The following is a 17,512-nucleotide window of genomic DNA, read 5'->3' on the forward strand; positions in this document are numbered from 1 at the left end:
CATTTGTCTCGAGATATCTTCTAATTTACTTTGGAATTTTTTTTTTTTTTTTGACCCACTGGTTGTTCACGTGTGTGTTGCTTGATTTCCACATTTTTGGAGATTCTTCAATCTGGAGATTGGAAAATATACTCTGTATGATTTTAATCATCTCAAATATATTAAGACTGGTTTCATGGCCTAACATATGATCTCTCTTGGAGAATGTTTCATGTTCACATTTCATTGAGAAAAATGTGTATTCTTCCATTGTTTGGTGGAGTGTTTTGTATGTTTTTTAGGTCCAGTCTATTCCTAGTGTTATTCAAACCATCTGTTTCCTTACTGATCTTCTGTCTGGTTGTTGTATTCATCATTGATGGTGTGGTATTGAAGTCTCCAACTATTGTTGAACTCCTCTCTGTTTCTTTCTTCAGTTCTGTCAGTGTGTGCATCATATGTTTTGGGAACTTTGATGTTTGGTAAAACATGTTTCACTATTTGTAATTGTTCTATCTTTGGGATGATTTCATCCTTGTATCATTGTATAATGTCTTTCTTTGTATCTTGTAACAGTTTTTGACTTAAAGTCCATTTTGTCTTAAATTAGCATAGCCACCCCAGCCCTCTTTTGCTACTATTTGCATGGAATATCTTTTACCATCTTTTCACAATAAACCTTTATGTGTCCTTAAATCTAAAGTGAATTTCTTAGGGACAACATATAGTTGAATCCTGTTTTTTGTTTTGTTTTGTTCTTAATCCATTCTGCCAGTCTTTGTATTTTGATTAGGGGATTTAATCCATTTACATTGAAAGTAATTACTGATAGGGAAGGACTTACTGTTGCCATTTTATTTGTTTTCTGTGTCTTAATAGCTTTTTTTGTCTCTTATTTCTCCCTATTACCTTCCTCTGTAGTGGTTTGTTTTTTGTTTTTGTTTTGGCAGTGATATGTTTTGATTGCCTTCTTAATTATTTTTGTTTATATTTTATAAAAGTTTTCTTTGTAATTACCATGGGGATTACATACAACATCCTAAAGTTATTACAATCTACCTTAAACTGACAGCAGCTTAACTTCAATTGCATATAAAACTCTACTGTTTACAGTTCTGCCTCTGAACTTTGTTATTAATGTCATATTTCTTTTTATATTGTGTACCTATTAAAATAAAGTTATACTTTTGTGCTTTTGTGTTTTAAATGCTTATAAAAAATTTTTACAAACCAATTTTAAAATAATACAATTTTTAATACCTTTTTGTGCATTTACCTTTATTGGAGAACATTATATTTTCATTTAGCTTCAAGTTCCTGTCTGGCATTCTTTCATTTCCACTTAAAGGACTCTCTTTACCATTTCTTGTAGGGCAGATCTAGTAATAATGAACTCCCTTAGCTTTCATTTAGGAATGTCTTAATTTTTCCCTCATTTGTGTAAAATAGTTTTGCCAGATATAGAATTCTCAGTTGACAGGTGTTTTTATCCAGCACTTTAAATATATTAATATTATTACCTCTGGACTGCAGGTTTCTGCTGAGAAATCCACTGATGATTTTATTGAGGATCTTTTGTATGTTATGAGTCTCTTTCCTCTGTTGGCTTTGAAGATTCTCTTTTTGTTTTTGACTTTCAAATAGTTTGTTTATAATGTGTCTCAGTATTGATATTTTTGAGTTTATCCTACTTAAAATTCATATACCTTACATTTCTATATTCATATCTTTTTTTTTCAAATGTGGGAGGTTTTTGGCCATTGTTTCTTCAAACAAGCTCTCTGCCCACTTATCTCTCTCTTTCCTTTCTGGAATTCCAAATTGTATGTATTACAATGGAGTGTTCTATAATTTCCTTAAGTTTTATTCATTTTTCTTAAATCTTCTTTATTTTTGTTCTTCAGACTTGATAATTTCAAATGACCTATTTTCAAATTTGCTCATTCCTCTGTTAGAGTTTGCTGTTGAACCTCTGCAGAGAATTTTTCAATTCAATTATTGTTTTTTTCAGTTCCAGTATTTCTGTTTGGTTCTTTCTTTATGATTTCTATTTCTTTGTTGACATTTTCATCTTGTTCATATCTTTTTTTTTAATTTCCTACAGTTATATGTCATTTAGCTCACTGAACATATTTAAGATAGTTGTTTTAAAGTCTTTGCAAGCTTGAAGACTTTCTTTAGTATCTGTCAATTTTTTTTGTTTTTATGACTAGACTGTGTTTTACTTTTTTTGGGTATCCTTTCTCATCTTTTATTAAAAATCAAGTATTTGCAAAACAGCTCTCTCCCCAATCTTTGCAGACTGGCTCTGTGCAGGGAAAAATCTTCACCAGTTAGTCTGGCATGAAGGCTTAAGGGGTTTTCTGGCATGTATCTCCCAGGGCCTGTGGATGTGCTTTTTCTCTCCAATTCCCCCATATACAAGGCTGCTTTTAAATGTCTTAATTTCTCTCAGAGTGTCAACTCCGCTTCTTCTCTGGGCCTTGACATTCTATTGTGTTCCTCCGTCCATAATCTCTTTCCCCTAGGCACCCATGGGTCTACATTTCCTCCATGGCTCTAACATGTTGGGCACCTCTGTGGCCTTCATCCTAATGTCCAAACAGTGTCACCATTTCCATTTGCTCTTGAGAGAGAGACAGAAACCAGTTACTTGGGCAGCTCCCAGGCAAGCCAGAGGATAGCCAGCAGGTTCTATTCCTTTCTTTCCTTCTTTCTTTCTAGGATTAGGTGATTTCTCCCAACCGCACCATGCTGTGCGGAGGAGGGGGTGGTGCAAGGGCAAGCAGAAACACCATGGAATTTCCTACTGGTTTGAGGGTGGCTTTTTCTTGGTTGGATTTTCTCTTGGTTGCTGCCAATCTTAACTGGTTTCTGGGCTGCCTTAAAGTATTTTGGTCAGTCTGTGTTTCTTATTTGATGTGTCTGTGGGGAAACAAGGGCCTGGAGGTGCCTATTCACCATCTTGCTGGTGCCACTCTTTCTCAGCTGCCTTTTAAATTTATTTTTGCTTTGATTGAGTACATCCTCTACTAATTGTTTTAGATAAGATTTGTTGGAAGTCAACTTTGGACATTTGGAGTTGGAAAATGCTTTACTTTTTCCTTACCATTGAATGCCAGCCTGGCTGGCTAGGGAATGCAATGTTCACAGTTATTTTCCTGCAGTACTGAAGTTATAGTTTCAGTACCTTCTTGTGCCCAGTGTTGCTGATGGAAGCCTGTGCCCTTTTGAGTCTCATTTTTTTTTAGGTAATTTATCTTTCTATCTGGACTTTTTGGAGATTTTTTTCTTTTATCATCTGTGTTATGGAATTTCACCATGATGTTTCTGGCATAGACTTTTTCTCATTGTCTTACATGTATCTTGGAGTTTTTCAATCTAAAGACATCTGTCTTCAGCTCTATAGAAAACTTTTTGGGTTTTTTGTATTTTTATATTCATTCTTATTCATTTCCCCGCCCTCCCCTCCCCAGAACTCCTATTTGGGTACATATTGTAGTTTCTGAGTCTACCTTTTTGAGTTTCTTAACTCTTTTTTCATACTCCCTACATTTCTGCTAGAATACTTCTGCTCCATTTAATTTTTCACTGATGTACTCATCACTCTCTCTTTAACCACTGTGCTATTGAAATCATCTAATGAAAAGATTTTTTTTTAATTTTAAATTCAGAAATAGAATATGTACTTTCTAGAATCTCAAAAATTATCTTTTTATTTATGAGGGACCATTCTCTGACATCTCATTTAGTTAACTTATCCTAGATACTTACTCAGTTTCATACTTTGATTCTGTTTCCCTAGATTTTGTACTTCCATTGGTTGACTTTGATGAATTTCAAACTCAGAGCCTTGTGGCTTGCCTTTAGTGAATAGGTGCTTGTGCATAATTTTATTTTAGATTTACACTTACCTCGTAGATCTGCAAATACTGCCCTTAGTTAGAGGAAGCTGTCTCTAAGGATTGGAGGGAGGGCAGTCAGAATGTGTTGCCTAGACTATGTGCCAGTAACTCTTTTCATGGGTATGGGGGCTCTGTGTCCCTCTTGTCACGGCCACTTGGGGCACTGCCCCGCCTCTCTGACCCCATCACTCTCGCTGCATCTGCTTGGAGCTAGGCCAGGTGGCCACATCTCATTCTTGGCACAAACCAAGCAGGCAGGGGAAAGGTCAACCCTCCTTGAAGCTCCTGCAGAGGTCTCTGCAGCAAATGCCCTTTCAGCTGCTCCAGGCTCCCTTCTGCTCCCATTATCCCCAGGACTACCTCTGCCTTTTGCAATAGGCCTTTCCTCTGTAGTTTTCAGTTATGGATTCTCTTGTCAACCCAATTTATCACTTTCCATTGTTAAGGGATTCCTTTTCATTTCTGTTACAGTATAAATACCTCTTCTTGGTTTCCATCGCTCTATTACATTTTAAAAACTATCTCCTCAGTGCTAGAATGAATCCTGTGATGCTGGATTCGGGTTGGAAATAAGCATGAACTCATGTTTATTGTAATATGTATGTAGAGAGATATTTATGGTGTGTATAGATGCATGGATAGTTACTTTATTCTTGAGGTTAAAAGCCTGCGCTCATATTTATTCTGTTGCTGACATGGTTCTAGCTCGGGTGACTCCTGCTTCCTGACATGCCCCACCCGCTCTTGGGCACTCCCTTACCTTTTGGCACTGTGAAATACTCCAGGTACACACTTTGTATTTTCCTTGCCCTGGCCCTAGAATGAGCCGTTTTCCTAAGGAAGCTGGCTCTTTTATTGAAGAACTGAATTTAGCAAACAAGATCTGGGCAGTGGGTGTACTTGTTGCTCCGGGGATGCCACCACTTCTAGTTCCTCTCAGTGCACTGAATTAGGAAACGTATATATATATGCTAACCTGTGTATGTACACATATCCACAGGTAAGATCCCTTAATACATTATTAGAGTGTGGGACTTTAAAGAGAAGGATCTTTGCATAGCCTCAAAGCATCTCCTTCAAATATGTGTGGATTGCTCTGGTTGTTTTAACATATGTCCTCAAATCTTGGATATACTGCCTTAGAGGAGCTAAAGCTTAATTCCTTCCCCTTGAGTGTGGGCAAGACCTAACGACTCATTTCTACCTGAGAATATAGGAAGGAAAAAAATAGTGTTTGCAGTGGAGAAACCTGGCAGATGCCACCTCGACAGTGACCTGGGTCAGCAGCATTGGTGAGGAGTCTCGCTATCACCTGTGACAGGGTGCACAGTGAATTCTCCTCACCTCACTGGTCTTCCACCTCAAAATCCACAATCTCAGTTTAATCATGAGGAAGCCTCAGACAAACCCAAATTGAGGCACATCCTACAAAATAGCTGACTTGTATTCTTCTACAGTGAGACTCAGGAGCTGTGGCTAAATGCAGTGGGCAGTCCTGATTTAATTCCTGGAACATAAAAAAGGACATTAGTGAGAAAACCGGGAACATATGAATACATTCCATAGTTTAGTTACTAGTGTTGTACCAGTGTTCAATTTTTAGTTTGGTGACTATGTTCGTCCATTTGTGTTGCTCTAAAGGAATACCTGAGACTTGGTAATTTATAAAGAAAAGAGGTTTATTTGGCTTATAGTGCTGCAGGCTGTACAGGAAGCATGGTGTCAGCATCTGCTTCTGGTGAGGGCTTCAGGAAGCTTCCAATTATGGTGGAAGCTGAAGGGGAGCCAATGTGTCACATGGTGAGAGACGGATCAAGAGAGAGGGAAGGAGGAGGTGCTAGACTCAATCAGCTCTCATGTGAACTCAGAGCAAGAACTCACTCATTACCATGAGGAGAGCACCCAGCCATTCATGAAGGATCCACCCCCATGACCCAAACACCTCCCACCAGGCCCCACCTCCAACACTGGGGATCACATTTCAACATGAGAATTGGAAGGGACAAATATCCAAACCAGATCATTCTTCCCCTGGCCCCCTCAAATATCTCATTCTCACATTACAAAATGCAATCATCCCTTTCCAGTAGTCCCCAAAAGTCTTAACTCATTCCAGCATCAACTCAATCAAAAGTCCAATGTCTCGTCTGAAACCCAACACATTTCTTCCACTTGTGAGTGATTTACTCCTATCCCAAGATGCAATGGTGGTACAGGCATTAGGTAAACATTCTCATTCCAAAAGGCAGAAATCAGCTGAAAGAAACAAACAACAGGCCCCATGCAAGTCTGAAGCCCAGCAGACAGGCATTACATTTTAAAGCTTCATAATCATCTCCCTTGACTCCTTGTCCTGCGTTCAGGGCACACTGGTGCAAACAGTAGGCTCCCAAGGCCTCTGGACTTCTCTACCCCTGTGGCTGCTCTCATGGTGGGAGTTGAGTGCCTGCGGCTTTTCCGGGCACACAGTACAAGCTGGCTAGTGGCTCTCCTATTCTAGGGTATGGAGGGTGGTGGTCTCCTTTCCAAGCTCCACTAGGCATTGGCCCAGTGGGGGCTTTAGGTGGCCTCTAACCCCACATTTCCCCTTGGCACTGCCCTACTAGGGTTTTTCTGTGGGGATTCTGCCCCAGTGGCAGGCTTCTATCTGGATATCCGGGCTTTCACATACATCCTTTAAAATCTAGGTGAAAGCAGCCAAACCTCCTTCACTCTTGCATTCCATGTGCTGACAGACTTTACACCACTTGGAAGCCACCAAGGTATAAGGCTTGCATCCTCTGAAGCAGCACCCGAAGCTGTACTTGATGTCCTTTGAGCCATGGCTGGAGCTGGAACAGCCAGGGATGTTGGAAGCAGTGTCCCAAGACTGTACAGGGAAGCGGTGCCCTAGCCCCAAAACCATTCTTTCCTCCTAAGCCACTGGACCTGTGATGGGAGGGGCTGCCTTAAAAATCTGAAATGTCTCAAGGCTTTTTTCCCATTGTATTGATTATCAGCACTGGTTCCCTTTTCTCTCTAGCCACTGGTTGCTCTTTAGGCCCCTTTGATTCCTTCTCTACCACAAGGCAAGGCTGCAAATTTTTCAAAATTTTATGCTCTGCTTTTCTTTTAAATATAAGTTTCAACTTTTAGTCACTCATTTGCCCCCACATCTGTTTGTAGGTTGTTAGAAGCAGCCACACCATGTCTCTAGAAATTTGCTCCTTAGAAATTTCTCCTGCCTGATACCCTAAGACAGCACTCCTAAGTTCAACCTTCCACAAATCCCTAGAGCATGGGCACAGTGCAGCCAAGTTCTATGCTAAGGTGTAACAAGGGTGACCTTTTCTCTAGTTCCCAATAACTTTCTCATTTCTATCTGAGACCTCATCAGCCTGGCCTTCTCTGTCCATATCTCTATCAGCATTTTGGCCAAAACCATTTAACAAGTCTGTAAGAAGTTCCAAACTTTCCCTCATTTTCCTGTCTTCTTCTGAGCCCTCCAAACTCTACAGGCTGTACAAGAAGCATAGTGGTAGCATCTGCTTCCAGGAAGCTTCCACTCATGGTGGAGGCAAAGGGGAACAGGCATCACATGGCAAGAAAGGGAGGAGAGAGGAAGGAGGTGCCAGACTCTTAAACAATTAGCTGTCATGTGAACTCAGTGAGAACTCACTCATTACCACAAGAAGGGCACCAAGCTATTCATGAGGGATCTGTCCCCATGACCCAGACACCTCCCACCGGATCCTACCTCCAACACTGGGGATCACACTTCCACATGAAATTTGGAGGGGATACACATCCAAACCATATGCGTGACTATCTCAGGTTATGTAAGTATTATCAGGAGAGGTTGGGTGCAGGGTATGTAGGAACTCTGTCTGTTGACTTTGAAACTTTTCCGAAGTCTAAAATTATTCCCAAATAAAATGTTAAAAGATTGTCTTACCCCAATCTGGAAAGGAGGATAGCAAAACAGATGTTCCATCTTCCTTTTTAAATCCAGTAAGTGTATTTTGTTATTAGAAAAAAAATACAGAAAGTAATAAGGATAGCAAAACAGATGTTCCATCTTTCGTCTTAATCTAGTAAGTGTATTTTGTTATTAGAAAAAAATACAGAAAGTAATAACAAATTACGTGAGTGGGCTAAATGTCCTTCCGAAGAGATGAGTCATTGGATAGGTCAGGATCCTGGTAGGAGAGAGGGGACATACAAGTGGGCAGTGAGCAGAGTTTCAGGAAGGGTTCATTCAGGAAACCAAGAAGAGGCGGCAAAGCACCTCAGGACTCACACCCACAGGGAGTGAGTATCACTCCAGTTCTCAAGGGGCAGAGGGAGGAAAGGCCGTTTCCAGATCCTGGCGGGTGGGGTTGGGGCTGTGCGTGTAGCTGTAGGTGAAGGCTAACCCACTGGAGCTGTGGGTTTAGGTGGAAGATCACAGCCCCTGCCCCATAGGAAGGGTGCAGTGGTCACACACCCCAGTCTCACTCACTGTTGGGCCTCCAGTGCGGTTCTGGCTCCCCATTGGCCAGAACCAACCAGAAGCGAAAGGGCAAGGGGGGTGTGTTGAGCTTGTTGATGCCATCCTCACAGGGCAGCCTCGCAGGCCCAGAGCTGGTGGAGGGGAGAGCAGGCCCGAGGCATGCATGGAGAATACCTGGCGCTGGCACCCCAAGTTGGTGAAAGCAGGCTGTTTTACATAGACAGTAAGGAAAGGCTTAGAAAATCTAGAACGGAGACAGGATCCTGTGGGATTTTTTGTAGAAGCCTGGAATTGTCAGATTCAAAGAAGTTTTTTAAAAAAATCAATGAAATCTAAATGCACATTGAGGAAGGGCCTCTGTGAAACCCATCTGTTGAGGAAAATCTGGGTTGCTCTCCATAAATGCTCCTGCCTCCCACTGGTTTTCTCTTTGAACTCTTCATCCCTATTCAGACTGGCCCCATGCCTGCAGCTATTTCCCCTGATAACTCTAGGACCTCCATTCCAGGGCAGAAAAATGTCCCTACCTAATGGAGACCTGCTCCCCAAGAGCCCCCTCGTGGGTGGTGACAAACACTCCTTCCTTGACCAAACCCAAGTCAGGCTCCTCTGAGCTGTCTTCTCCACTTGCCTGCTGGCTCTGCTCTAGAGAAGAGCCCTGCTAAGCTGGTTTACTGGAAATCCCCTATCCTGATATCCAGCCAGGCTCCTCTTCTCCACTCTTGGTATCTGATCACGGTGCTCCCCCCATCCTTGATAGCCAACTGAATACACTTAATTTCATTGGCTCCCTTGCCCTGCACATTGGCTCTTCACCCTCAGTTAATCCCTATAGTGCTCAGCGTTGACTTCATTCTTTCTCCCTCATGGCAGTAGTTTTGGAGGAGGTCCTCTTTGCTGTTTTTGACAAGCATCAGGATCGTTTCTCTTAGGCAGTGGTCTGTGTTCCTCCACCCAAACCCACAGCTCCCATGGCTCCTGCTGGCCTGGCATGCTGCTTCCTCTCTGTCCCATCTCACCTCCTTCCCTCTTCATCACCAGCTTAGTCAGTCCCCTACAGTCCTGGGAAACGTAGTGTTCGGTGGTCTTCTCTGTACTAAATCCCACCACCATCCTGGAAGGTGAGTCACAGGATGAGTCACAGGGATGACTTATCCAAAACCCAAGCCTCCAAGTTTTTGGATGGCTCAGCTCTGGTGAGTGCCTCCTTCAGTCCACTTCAGCCACCCTGGCCCTGAAATACTCTGGACACTCTGAAATCTTAATCCCTTTACACCCTACGTCTTGCCATACTTCTTCCCCTCCCACGTCTCTCTCTCCTAGCTCTGTGGATGTCTGAGCTCCTCATCCTCCTGCCCTCACTGCTTTACCTCTTGGTCTCACTTCCTGCTTTGTGCAGCCTTCACTCAGTGGTGTGCTCCGGGACACCAGGGATGGACTCAGGCTCACATGCATAGCAAGGGCCAGGCTGCCGTGTGGACTGTACAGGCTATAGATGTGTACATTTATTTTAACCATTTTATAGATGATAAATATTTTGAGAAAGTATCTTTTCTGACTCATACTCAGAAATCATATGGGCCAGCACAACTCCCTTATCTGATAAGATCAGCACCCAGGTTGGAGCTGGATGATTAATAGAAAACATGAGTTGAAGCAGCAGACAGGCACACTTAGGTCCCAGTGAACACACGGTGCAGCTGCAGAGCAGAAGAGGGGGTGAGTCATTGGCTATGCGTGCTCATCATGCCCTGGGCTCTGCTGCGTCTCTGCCGTGCCTCCTTCCCTTACTGTTCAAACAGAGACACCTGCGGTGGGTGTCATATCTACTCAACAAGAGTGGACTAAGGCCTACCCACAGTCAGGTGCCACGTCCCAGACGTCAGTCGTGCTGAAGACAAAAAGGCTCCCCTTCTCTGTGAAAAGAAGATGAGTTATCAAGTGTGTTAGCAGTAGACGCATTATTATATTTTTCTCCTTGGAGTTCAGGAACTTAATGAACTAAGTTTAAGGAATCTAGGAAAATATATTTGCTTTGAAAACTTTTCTTATTTATGTCTTGAATTTTGTTGGTAATTGTTATGCTGTTAGGAGCCAAAAACAATTTTTAAAGGAGAAAGTCGTATTTATGATCTCTCTTTTTTATCCTAAGAGAAGAGAGACTTATATGTGTTCCTTAAATGGGATGATTTTGCTGAGGTGACATTGAGGGGATTGGTGGTCATTGGAGATGAGGCTAGCTTCGGGGTAGAGGAGGGTGTTGTAGGTGGCAGGGGGACCTGGCCACAGCCTGGGCTTCACAGTAGGAGGCCTTGACTGAGGTCTGCACATGAGTTTGAGAGCTAGAAATGACCTTGAAATTGCTAACATGCATGCCTGTGTGTGTGCATGCATGTGTGCCTCTATGCATTGTGCGTGGCTATGTGTGCCTGTGTGTACCGCTGTGTGTGTGCAGTCATATACTTGCATGGTCATGGAGGACTGGTCCATGACCCCCATCCAGTTCTCAAAGGGGTCTGTGCCCTAACGTTTCTCCCTAGTCCCCATATAAGAAGGCCAGTTCGCTGTTTGGAAAGCTGAGCAGAGTAATTTTTCTGACGCTGATGAAATGGTATTCGTTGATTTCTCCCCAGAGAGACTGCCTTTTCCAGGAAGGGTTGACCTGGCTTTGGGCCTACCAGTCCTACCTTTGTCCTTTTCTCTTCATTCTAGGCCAACACTGGACAAATTGATGACCCCCAGGAGCAGCACAGAGTCATCAGCAGCAACCTGGCCCTCATCCAGGTGAGTCTCCACCTTGTCCGACCTCCCTTCTGAATCTGCAGCCAGGCTTGCCCAGGTGGGAAGGGTGAAGCCTAGTGAGCTCTTGACTCTGCACTCTGGCCTGAACTTTGAGAACAGGTAGCTACCTGTCCCTCCCATATCCAGTAGACCACATTCACGCAGCTTCTGGAGGCTCAGCCCACCTGAAGCAGACCCAGGGTCCCTCCAGCTTCCCCACTCCCTCCTTTCCAAGCCCCACTTCTTGAAAGACTCACCTGTACTTGCTCCTTCTCTGTCTCATGGCCTGCACAGTACTAACAGGCTTCTCTTTCCTCCAATTGTGCTTCCCAGGCCACAGGTGTTCCCCTAACTGAGGCAGCCTGTGATTGCCTCTTACATGTGATCTTACTTTTTCTGGGCATCTGTGGATCCTTCCTGCCTGGAAATCCTCCCTTGGCTCTGCTCCTGCCTCTCTGCCTGGTCCTTCTCAGCCTGCAAGAGACATCTTAACCCGTTAGCTGCTTCATGCTCCTCTCACTCACACATCCTTCTCCCAGGTCCCAGTTCTGCTAAGCTTTTTTCCTGGGACCTTGCCACAGAGTGTCACTAAGTTAGGAGGCCCAAGGCAGGGGGAGATGAGGAAGAGATTGGCTGAGAGGCAAGAGGAGAGGCTGGACCTGGACATAGACTGGAGGTAGCTTTATCCTAGAACCTTCTGGGCATCTCTGGGTGGGGGCAGTCTGTGGCAGCACTGAAAATACGGACCCTGAGATCAGGCAGCCCATCGTCTATCCACTGGATAGCCTTGATCAGGGCTGACTCCCCCTGTCCATCACATTAGGATGATACCTACTTTATCCCTCACCTGGGTTCCAGAACCAGTACATCTAACTCTACGGGGCATCTCCATCTGCCTGTCCCCGAGGCACCCCCAAAACAGCCAAGTCTGGCCTCATTATCTTCTCTGCCCATACTCACCTCTGCTAAAGTCCTCAACTCAGTCTAGTCTGATGGTTGAAAGCTCACTTTGAGAATCAGCCCACTGAGGGGCCTCAGGCAAGTCACGTCACCTTACCTGTGCAGGGGTGTTGTGAAGTTGTCACCATGTCGGAGTGTGGCATCTGGCTGGCACCTGGACATGACCCTGTCCTGTCAGGGTGTGCCTTGTGGATGGTCCTTCCCAGTAACCACACCAGAAACCAAGTCGCCTCAGCTGCTTCTCAGCATGCAGTCCCTTTGAGACTTCTGCCTCCAAGTTGTGCATGAATCTTCCTCCTCTTCCTCCTCCTCCCTGCCCCCCCCCCCCCCGCCTGGATGATGGCAGACGTCTGCACTGCTCTAGCCACTCCCAGGCCAGGAATCCTCCAGCTCCTCCTGGCCACCCCGGTGGCCTTTCTAAAACCCAAAGTCAGTTATACCTCCTCTCCTTCACTGGCTCCCCTCGTCCAACCGTGGGCCTGACCACGCTGTCTCACCAGCTTCCTACCCAGCCCCCACCCCTTCGCACCTCCCTGCCATGTACCTTCAGCATCTCTCCTGGGAAGGGCCTTTCTCCTCTAGTTCAGCTGCCCCTGAAGCTCTTTAAAGGCTCCACTCAGGTGTAAGTTCCTACCTGACACCAGGGGTATCTCTTTCTGCCTTTTACGTCTTTGGTGCCTTATGCCTGCTGCTGCAGCTGCCCTGGTTGTAGCTGTGTGTTTAAATGTCTGCTGTCTGCAGCTGAGCCGAGTCTCACAGGCTAGCACCATGCCCTGTGGCCGAGGAACTGCAGAGTTGAGTGAGATGCTGGGGATGCCTCTAACACGTCTAGCAAGGGGCAGATAATAAATGCCTCGACTATAAGTCACACTGGTTGTACGTTACTGTTTTCCATAAAATCTTTGTCCATATGGATGCACCTTTCCACATAATTGATTCTCAGCATATGTTTATGAAGCCCTGCTCAGCGCCAGGCACTGGCTTGGCATATAGTCCCAATCCTAGCATGAATATAATTTTGTTTTCTCCATTTTGAAAAAGCTTAATTAACTCTGAATCATCAGCAGTGCAATAAGTTTTATTCATTGGACTTTTTAAGAACTTCAGCATATTCTGTTATATAAATGTGGGGAGGCAGCAGTGACCAAAGGGGGGCCACTAAGAGCTAGTCCCCTGGGAGTCCACTCAGCACCAGCCCTGCCCACTTCCCTGAACCCTGCCACTGAGCGGGGCCTTGAGGTCTTCCTAGCCTTTGACTTACTTGAAAGATTATACTGCATTGAAAGTATCTTTGTGCATGAAATTCTTAAGATAACTTCCCACAAGTTCAAAGGATGTGAACAGTTCAAAGCTCTAGATTTCCCTCCAAAATGACTAAAAACTATTTTATTTCTTGGTATTACATAATTAGCCCTACCATTAATATTTGAGCAATTTCATTAGCATTGAAAATATTCTTCTAAACTACTTTTTGAATTCACCATATATATGTGTGTGCCCACAGATAATAGATATGGTTTTCTGTATTGTTTAAGCATGAAAAGTTTTATACACATAATTCTGTGACTTGTACTTTTCTCTTAATAATGACTTACTGAATAAAAATTACTTTGAGCATGGCAGATATCACTCAGTAAATATCAGCTGTGAATGCTTTGTACACATATGCAAATGTTTCTTTGGAGAAAATGCTGATTCATAAGGTATATAGATAAATTATAGCCAAAGTTTCCCCCCAAATTCCTGTACCAATATTGACCCCCTTCAATGTATAAGAGAACCATTTTCTCACATACTTGTCAATATGTATTTTATATTATCAACCTTTTAAATTTTAATCTTACCTAATCTGATAAATAAACAAAGTATATCTTGTGCATACATCCATCCATCAACCCAGCCACTCACTCACCCACCGACCTACCTGTCTACTCATCCATTTGTCCATCTGTTCATTGGTCCATCCACCCACCCATTCACCCACCTACCTATTCACCCACACATCTGTCCATTCATCCATCTGTCCACTAAGCCTGTATAAATACCTGCAGAGTGAGTGCCAGGCTCTGTGCTCAGAACGGGAGACCCCAGTAGAAAATAAGACAGCACTTACCTTTTAAAAGAGGAAGAAGAGCATCAGCTGCTAATGAATAAGATACCTTCAAATGGAGATTTTATTTAGAATTTTCCTAAGTACTAGAGAAGTTGATCTTTATGCACATCTGTTATCCATTTGTATTTTCTTTTCTGTGAGTTGCTCATCCATAGCCCTTGTACATTTTTCTAGTTAGTGTCTAGAATAATGAAGTCCAGTGTATAAATGGACTTGTGTGTATATATATAATATATATAATATATCATATATATTCTATAAGTTATAGTTTTATATATAACTTATATATTGCTTAAGCATAAAAAGGTTTATACTATACATATATTGAGATTTTATTTAGAATTTTCCTAAAATATAACATATATAATATATATTATATATTCTGTATAATATATATTACATTTATATATGTAATATATAAGTTTTTCTTACTCTGTTTAATATTTACCCATTCCATCCTGATTTGCAGTGCCACCTTTATCATACTATATATACATGATTACATTCATATATTCATGATTCTATTCTTGGATTCTGTTCTGTCCTGCTGATCTGTTTGTTTCTGTCAGTACCACACTGCTCTGATTCCTTCAGTTTTAAAATACACATTGATCATGAATATGCCACAACTCCCTCTTTGACCTTTCTCAAAGCTGTCTTGGCTATTCTTGCACAGTTACTCATTTTTGTGAAATTTAAAATGAGTTGTGCCATGAAAGATCTTGTTGGGACTTTGACTGGAATTACATAGATTAACTTGGGGAGCATTTTTTAGCTTTAAAAAACTAGCTATTTGTATTAGTTCATTTTGCATTGCTATAAAGAAATATCTGAGACTGAGTAATTTATAAAGAAAAGAAGTTTAATTGGCTTATGGTTCCACAGGCTGTACAGGAAGCTGTACAGGAAGCTTCTGAGGAGTCCTCAGGAAACTTAAAATTATGGTGAGAGACAGAAGGGAAGCCAGCTCTTCATGTGGCCAGAGAATGAGCAAGAGAGCGGTGGTGGGGGAGTGCCACATACTTTTAAAGAAGCAAATCTCAGCAGAACTCACTCATTGTAGATGATAGCACCAAGGGGTCACCATGAGAAACCACCCCCATGATCCAGTCACCTCCCATCTGGCTCCACCTCCAACATTGGGGATTATAATTTGACATGAGATTTGGTGGGGAAACAAATACAAACTATATAATTTCACCCCTGGCCCCCTAAAGATCATGCCCTTCTCACACTGCAAAATATAATCATGGTTTCCTAATAGTCACCCAAAGTCTTAGTTCGTTCCAGCATTAACCCAAAAGGCCAAAGTCTCATCTGAGACAAGGCAAGTGCCTTCTAACTATGAGCCTGTAATATCAAAGACAAATTAATTACTTTCAAGATACAATGGGGGATACAGGTATTGGGTAAATACTTCCATTTCAAAGGGGAGAAATCAGCCAAAGGAAGGGGTTACAGGCCTCATGCAGGTTTGAAACTTAGTGGGGCAGTCATTAAATTTTAAAGCTCCCAAATAACCTCCTTTGACTCCATGTCTCACATCTAGGGCACATTGGTGCAAGGGGTGGGCTCCCAAGGCCTTGGGCAGCTCTGCCTCTGGGGCTTTGCAGGGTTCAGCCCTGTCTGCTACTCTCATGGGCTGGTGTTCAGTGCCTGCAGCTTTTCCAGGCTGATGGTGGCAAGATGCTGGTGGAGCTACCATTCTGGAGTCTGGAGGATGGTGACCCTCTTCTCCCAGCTTCACTAGGCAGTGCCCCAGTGAGAACTGTGTGGGGGGCTCTGCCCCTGCAGCAGGCTTCTGCCTGGACATCCAGCCTTTTCCATACATCCTCTGAAATCTAGGCAGAGGCTCCAAAGCCTCAACTTTGCACTCTGTGCAACCACAGGCATAACACCATGTGGATGCCACCAATGCTTATGGGTTGCATCCTCTGAAACAGCAGCCTGAACTGTATTTGGGCCCCTTTGAGCCATGACTGGAATTTGAGTGACTGGGATGTGGGACGGAGTGTCCTGAGGCTGCGCAGGGCCGCAGGGGCCCTGGGTCTGGCCCATGAAACCATTATGTCCTCCTAGGCCTCTGGGCCTGTGAGGGGAGGGGCTGCCAATAAGGTCTCTGAGATGTCTTCCAGGCCTTTTCCCATTGTCTTGGCTATTAGCACTTGGCTCCTTTTTATTTATGTAAATTGCTGCAACCTGCTTGAATTTCTTCCCTGAAAGTGGGTTTGCTTTTTCTACCACATGGCCAGGCTGCAAATTTTCCAAACTTTTACTCTCTGCTTCCCCTTTTAATATAAATTCCAGTTTTTCATCATTATATCATTTCTTTGCTCGTGGATATGAGCATAGGTTATTAGAAACAGCCAGTTCACATCTTGAATGTTTTGCTGCTTCAAAATTTCTTCCACCAGATACCCTAAGTCATCATTCTCAAGTTCAAAGTTACGCAGATCCCTAGGGCAGGGGTATAATGCAGCCAAGTTCTTTGCTAAAGTATAACAAAAGGAACCTTTGCTTCAGTTTCCAAAAAGATCCTCATCTCCATCTGAGACCTCGTCAGCCTGGCCTTCACTGTCCATATCATTACCAGAATTTTGGTCACAAACAACAATTAACAAGTCTCGAGGAAGCTCCAAACATTCCTTTATCTTCCTGTCTTATTCTGAGCCCTCCAAACTCTTCCACCCTCTGCTCATTACCTAGCTCCAAGGTTGCTTCCATATTTTCAGGTGTCTTTATAACAGTGCCCTACTCCTCAGTACCACTTTTCTGTGTTAGTCTGTTCTCACAGTGCTATAAAGAAATACCTGAGACTGGGTAATTTATAAACAAAAGAGGTTTAATTGGCTTACAGTTCCACAGGCTGTACAGCATGGAAGCATGATGCTGGCTTCTGCTTAGCTTGTGGAAAAGCCCCAGGAAACTTCCAAGGATGGGGAGAATGCAAAGGGGAGCAGCACTTCCCATGGCCAAAGAAGGAGCAAGAGAGAGGAGCGAGGTGCTACACACTTTTAAACAACTGGAACTCATAAGAACTCACTATCACTGATGACTTCACCAAGGGGCGGGGCACAGGAGGGGCGGTGATGTTAAACCATGAGAAACTGCCCCTATGATCCAATTACCTCCTGCTAGGCCCCATCTCCAACATTGGAGGTTACAATTCAACATGTGGCTTGGTGGGGATACAGAGCCAAACCATATCACTCTTCTCTCTGTACATGGTGGAGCTCTTTGTTTCTGTGTCCTTCTTTAATAACATTTCCAGGTCAGCATTTTGGATTAGAGGTGCCAGTGTTG

The 17,512-nt window shown here is 43.5% G+C and overlaps 1 protein-coding gene across 3 annotated transcripts in view; it reads left to right on the forward strand.

Moving 5' to 3' along the window:
* Positions 1-17,512, forward strand: part of SLC41A3 (solute carrier family 41, member 3) — a 97,475-nt gene that overhangs the window by 58,339 nt on the left and 21,624 nt on the right. For 2 of the 3 annotated variants that reach the window (XM_011971525.1, XM_011971524.1), the window contains exon 3: positions 11,068-11,139. In XM_011971525.1, coding sequence (XP_011826915.1) covers positions 11,068-11,139 — 72 coding nt within the window. Of the gene's footprint in view, positions 1-9,476; positions 9,552-11,067; positions 11,140-17,512 lie in introns of all 3 variants that reach the window. The other variant, XM_011971523.1, reaches the window with a different exon arrangement.

This window comes from Mandrillus leucophaeus, unplaced genomic scaffold, assembly GCF_000951045.1.
Source record: "Mandrillus leucophaeus isolate KB7577 unplaced genomic scaffold, Mleu.le_1.0 Scaffold123, whole genome shotgun sequence".
Classification (NCBI taxonomy): domain Eukaryota; kingdom Metazoa; phylum Chordata; class Mammalia; order Primates; family Cercopithecidae; genus Mandrillus; species Mandrillus leucophaeus.